General features: G+C 47.1%; 1 protein-coding gene across 3 annotated transcripts in view; it reads left to right on the forward strand.

The window, feature by feature from the left end:
- Positions 1 to 5,490, forward strand: part of Asrij (OCIA domain-containing protein asrij) — a 28,936-nt gene extending 23,446 nt beyond the window's left edge. For all 3 annotated transcript variants that reach the window (XM_077702182.1, XM_077702183.1, XM_077702184.1), the window contains 2 exons: positions 947 to 1,174; positions 5,322 to 5,490. In XM_077702182.1, coding sequence (XP_077558308.1) covers positions 947 to 1,174; positions 5,322 to 5,359 — 266 coding nt within the window. In that variant the 3' untranslated portion in view covers positions 5,360 to 5,490. The remainder of the gene's footprint in view (positions 1 to 946; positions 1,175 to 5,321) is intronic.
- The last annotated feature ends 510 nt before the right edge of the window (positions 5,491 to 6,000 follow it).

A 6,000-nucleotide genomic window follows, 5' to 3' on the forward strand; every position in this document is an offset into this window, starting at 1 on the left:
CCCTAACTTCCTAAATCAACTTCACTTTTGTATTTGCCCTGTATTGCCTTATTCAAAGATGAAGTAGCGTAATATCCCTGGAGGTGCCCTACCCCTAGATGGTGACTCACCCCAATAATTGAAACTATCCCTCCCCATCCCCTCTTTCTTTGTCGTTATTCCCCGCTAACTTCTTAAATCAACTTCGATTTTGTACCTGTCGCGTACTAATTTAATTGAAAAATAAAGTGGCAATCCCCAGAGGTGCCGTACCCTTTTTCTCTTTCATTATAAAATAAAATGGGTGGAGTATGATGTGTGGCTGACTCCAAACAAAAATTTGTCTGTGTACGAAGACATCACAGTACATCATTTTTTTCACCGTGACCCCCACTTCTCACATTTGTAAGGAGCAGAACGGGGAGTGTGAGTACGAGGACATTTTGTATGAGAGACACTAAAGCTCTTCAACTGCCAGTCCTGAATTCACCATGGACTGCCCGAAATGTAATCCAGTGATGGAGACGGAAAGCAAAAGCACCCGTGTGTTCGAGATTTCGGCACATGTTAAAGATCCCCAGGTGGTCAAAATTAATCCGGAGCCCTCCACTACAGCGTGCCTCATTGCCTGTGTAGCATGAGCACATTAAGCCCCACAATCTCTGAATGAAATGTAATCCAGTATTTGCTTTTTACGGGTATTTTTTGTGGTGTGGACTGTCTGCGGTGAGTCCAGGACTTAAAATTGAAAAGCTTCCTTGGCAGGTTGGTAGAGAGTTGAGGAGAACGGCCCGCCATCGTGGCTCTTGTGGAGCAAGATCAGGATCCTCCTTATCATGCAAGACTGTGATGTTATCTAGAGAAATGAGTGACAGCAATTACTGACCTTGAAAGGGATGATGGCGTCAATTTTGATTGCTAGTGAAGGTGCTCCCCATGTCCCTTTTTTTTCCTCCCCTCGAACCAGACCCGAATCTTGCCGTGGTGCCCGAGAACCTCCCCCCGGCCAAGTTCTCCACGTCGTATGAGGAGCTGCGGCGTCAGAACAGGGAGGAGTACGAGAGGCGCTTCTCCGCCCCGCCACCTTCGTCGTCACAGCAGCCCGCTCCTCCTTACCAGGGCCTGCCAGAGAGGCAGGACAGGGACTACCCACCGAGGCAGTCCACACCTGGCTCAGCACAGGGGGCCGGGGGAGGTGAGACACACACCTATGCTGGCGCTCAGCCTTTCCGGGATTGCAAGTTCCAGTTATAACAGGCGCATGATGTGCTGCTATCAAGTTAAACTTTAATTCACTCTATCCTGCTGGCTTAGACGTCTTTGGCTGGCTTAGAGGCCAACAACTCTTGCGGCTGTTTCAAGGAGCCATGAAGAGAAAACACAAGTTTGGTTCATTCAAAAGATTGCCTCGTTAGAACCATAGCGACACCACTTATAACGCAAACTTCGCTCAAATAAGCTACATAATTAGGAAAAAAGGAAATGACCATGCGACCCACCAGCTCATTTTCCGCAACAGAACCTATGCCGTCACATGGGCTAAGCTCTGCGATTGGCGGAGGCCGGCAAAAGCAAACGCATGTTAGGCAGGGCTTAGAGCTTGCATAGCGAGCTAAATGCCCGTGAAACATACTGCACATTCTTTTTATGACAAAGAACGGTGGAGTAAACGGTTGAAGGTCCGAACGAACTCGCAAGCGTGTGCGCCAATGCGTACGAAACTAGCGCCGCGGCCGAGCTCGACATCTCGCCGTCGCGCAGACGAATTTTCGGGTTCGAGGCTCTTCGGGGCCAACGAACCGTTCCAGCACGCACAGCCGCGACCTTGCATCGTATCGTAATCCCTTCACAGGAGGTTGGCCGTCATATCGCCAACCAGCAAAGGTAAAAATAGAAACGAGGGGAGTAAGGAACAGCAAGAAGCGACGAGATAGTGCCAGTCGTCGCGTAAGTTTCGAATGGTGTTGGCTTGCGAGCTCGTTTCCAGTTTACAACCACTGAAAACTTCAGTTTGTTCAGTTACGGCAGGGACCCTTACGTTAGCTCACTCCTGGGACATGCTGGCGCTCGTCGCCGACTTCGTCAAATCGCTCTGACCTTGGGGAAAAAAATGCCGTAAACACCGCGCATTGACGTTCGTATCTTTCTGGTCGAAGCAGAGAGCTCGCGCGAACGGCTTTCCATACACGACACCGGCCAACTGGCATAAGTGATACTGCTACTGAAATTGAACTATTATTAACCGTAATCAAAATACGGCACATACGTACCAGTCTATATTCGTCCGTCGCGACGGGGCTGACGAGGCAGCGGTGCCGACGGCTGGGCGTTCGTCTGTTGTGGCTATCGCGGAATGGTCGCTTTCCCGTCCACCGCGTATCCCACAACTCTTGCCGCTCGTGCACTTAGAAGCATTGATCGTTTTTGTGGTGTGAGGTTGTTAAATGCAAGCCCGAGCTCCTCGGCGAGAGTTTTGTTCTCCGGATCAGGCGATTCCATGACTAGGGCTGCGGGTGCACTAGGTTTTACTAGTATTTTTAAAATGGCCGCCGTCTTGATCGACTCCCGCGTGTGGGTGCTATATGGAGTCGACATACTAAGTATCTGTTTCATGGACCGGCTCTATGACGCCATTGTACACGTCACGGAATGTTCAATTTTAGCGGGAGATTTAAAATTTTGGCTTAAATTGCCTTATTTCTCAGTGAATAAAGCATCATTTGCTTCCGGGAAAGCGCTTGGGGTACTATGAAACACCTAATCTTTCGAATAAAACAAACTTTTGTTTTCTCTTCATGGCTCCTTTCAAGCACAGTGCAAAGCTGGCCTCGTCCTCAGAAGTGGCCAGGAATTGCAAAAGTGTGTGGAAACGATGTTAGCAGAGGAAGACATTTGACGGGTGAAAGTAAACTTAAAGGGGCCATGCAGACAAAGCACAAGTTCAGTTCATTCTAAAGATGGCCTCGTTAGAATCATACTGACACCTCTTCGAATGCACGCTTCGCACAAATAGGCTATATAATTAGGAAAAAAGGGAATGGCCATGCAACCTACTCGCTCATTTCCCGCAACAGAACCTATGATCTCATATGTGCCCAGCTGTGTGATTGGCTGAGGCCTGCAAAAGCAAATGCAAATTAGCCAGGGCTTATAAGCTTGCCAAACAAGCTATTTGCACTGAAATGTAATGCATATTCATTCTTCAGCAGTAAGAATGGTACGGTAAACAATGAAAGTTACGAAAATACACATAAACAGAAGTACGGATGCACACTGCTGTTGGTAGTGGGTGCACTATGCTTGTTTTAACTGCACAGCAGTCGGACGCTTTGGAGTTGTCTTACACGACAGCGGCCGATTGGCGTAAGCAACATTGTCTTACGTGACCCTGCTTGTTGAGCATACCCCATGTTTCACGAACCGGATACTTTTGACCCGAGCAAAAACAAGCCAGGTGCAAATACGGTCAAAACCTAAGCAACAGCGGAGTGCTGAGTATGCTAGCGCCATCTGGGAGGTTGGACGGCACGCAAGGCTGCAGAGCCGAATGGCGCAGTGGAAGTTCATTTGTATACGCGCCATTATGACTTCATTGTAGACATCACCAAAACACGATTTGGCAAGAGAATCAAAATTTTAACCTAAATTGATTAATTTCTCAGTGAATACAGCATCATTTGCTGCCGCGCAAGCGCTTGGGACACTATAAAACACAAAATCTTTCGAATAAAACAAGTTGTATTTTGTCCTTATGGCTCCTTTAAAGCATCTTCTGCTGTCGGGTGGCACATCTTAGTCTGGACATTGCATTATCATCTATAACTTGGTGTGCAAGTGAGAATGTAAGGGCTTTTTAAATTTAGCTTTTCTTGCTGCACAATTCCTCTCAGTGAAGTTCATTTGTTGGATTATGTAAGTGCACAGGTGAATGTGAAATTTTCCCGGAAATATTATAGATTAGTAGTCGTAGCTTGAAGACCTGCTGGCAAGCTGCTGATTAACACCTGGCTGTCGAATTGGAGTTGGCGAGTTGTGTTTGTTAATACCATCTACAGATGGCGCAACATGGGTTTATGGAGTTTGAAGACTGAAAAAAAAGTACAGGAAATCCAAGGCTATGCTCTGGTTAGGGTTTTGCAGGTGTTCCGTTTTATACCCTGAAGGATGCAAGCTAGCACCTCTGAATTACCATACAGAATACAAAGAAATGAAAACAAATTGCACAGCCTCAGATACACTAGGCACCACCTGGCCACCTTGTCTGAAAGCCCTGAGCATGTTCTGATTTTTTCACTCATTTCAGAGCACAGCCTGCCTGGATCGGATGCCTTCTCAAAAAAAAAGATGCTGTACACTTGTTCAGTTGTGCATTTCGCAATCCACTGGATCTGTGCAGCCAAGCTAGAAGCAAGCTGTTGGCTTTTATTCGTTTAAATCTTGCAAGGTCCATTCTGCTTGCGCCTTTTGCTTGGCTGTCTGTCACTGTCTTGTAATGGATCAGAGCTTCACATGCATTCTGCTTTCTGTGCCAATGCGCGAGAATTCAAAAGCGGAATGAAATGTAATACAAGGATGTGGCTGCTCTTTTTTTTTTCCCTTTAAGTAACTTGTGAAAACAAAAGAACGCATCCCACGTGTCTCATCTCGCGTGACCCATGGTTTGGCCTGGAATGTGCTTCCTGCTTGTAAATAAATGTAAATAAACTAGTAAATAAATTTACACCTTCACTTCATTGAGCAGGCTTTCAATTTAAAACAGTTCACATTCTCAAGCGCTCTGAGAGGGCGCTTGAGAATGCGAGCTTGAGCTTTGAGCTTTGAGATGCCTTGAGCATCTCATGCCTTGAGCTTTCAGATCTGGCAGCCAGATGTTGTTGTTGTTCATATTTCCTCGTAATTTTCTTGCACACTGCGTAAGAAACATTTCTACATACTTTCTTCCTTTTAGTTTGTTGCCCTTATGGGTTGTGAGTGAGCAGGAATGGACAAGACAGGTTTCTATTTTCCTCCCCGTGATTGACCGGCAAGCACTATTGGGATCGTTCCGAAGATGTGAGGTGAATTCACACATCCCTCTTCTTTGAACCATACCAGCACGTTGCTGGTTGCGGAAGAACAGCAAGACTGTGAAGTCTGGGACAGTTGTGCTGTTGTTTACAGTAAAGCAGTGCAGAGGCAAGTGATGTAAAACACACTAGCCTAAACCAGAAGGAATGCAACTCAGCACTTGTTGTCACACAGTTCAGTAAAAGAAATTGTTGGTTTTCATACAAGTTCTATGCCCCGCCCTTCCCCACTCACATTATCACAATTTTTTTGTTTCTTCCTTTCCTCCTCAACAGGTAAAAAGAACAAATACGGAGACTCGTGGGAAGAATAGGGTGGGAAGGATAGCCCTCCACCTGGCGGCAGATCCTTGCCTTCAAGGGAAGAGAAGCCGGCAAATCGATGGAGCCTGCTTTCGTACAACTTGGCTTAGCACAGATTGAAATAAACATGGAGTGTTCCACACCTGCCTGGTGTGTGCCTCATTTCATGCCAGGTAAATGGGCAAAGGGCTATGTTGGACTGCTTTTTAAAGCGAAGCTTAGTGTCCTCACTGATGCCGTTGTATGCCAGTACACCCTCCAGGAAATTCAATTTTCTCTGACGGTGATGATGAATGATCATGGGGGAAGTGAAATTTAAAAAAAATCACAGCATATCCACGGGGTGAATGATGATGAGTGGGCGAAGCTCCTGAGGGGAAATCATTGGTAAAACCGTGACTCTTCAGTGAAAGTTCGCCCACTACATCTGTGTCCGAACGTAACGTCTAGAAAGTCTCGCTTAAACCGCGCGTCGGCACCTTGGGGCTGAGCTCGCCTGATGCGTTTTGCAGACGCCTCACGAGCTCTCACTGCATCGGGGTCTGCCTGCCGAAACGCGCGCTTTCTCGCCGCTTCCCGTTCTCTGACGTTTTGGAGATCCTCTTCGCACCGCAGCCGTGCCGCTTCGCGTACGGCAGGGTCCTCGCGCCGT

The sequence above is a fragment of the Haemaphysalis longicornis genome, unplaced genomic scaffold, assembly GCF_048455015.1.
Source record: "Haemaphysalis longicornis isolate Haplotype H1 unplaced genomic scaffold, Haemaphysalis longicornis Haplotype H1 scaffold_3, whole genome shotgun sequence".
Classification (NCBI taxonomy): Eukaryota; Metazoa; Arthropoda; class Arachnida; order Ixodida; family Ixodidae; genus Haemaphysalis; species Haemaphysalis longicornis.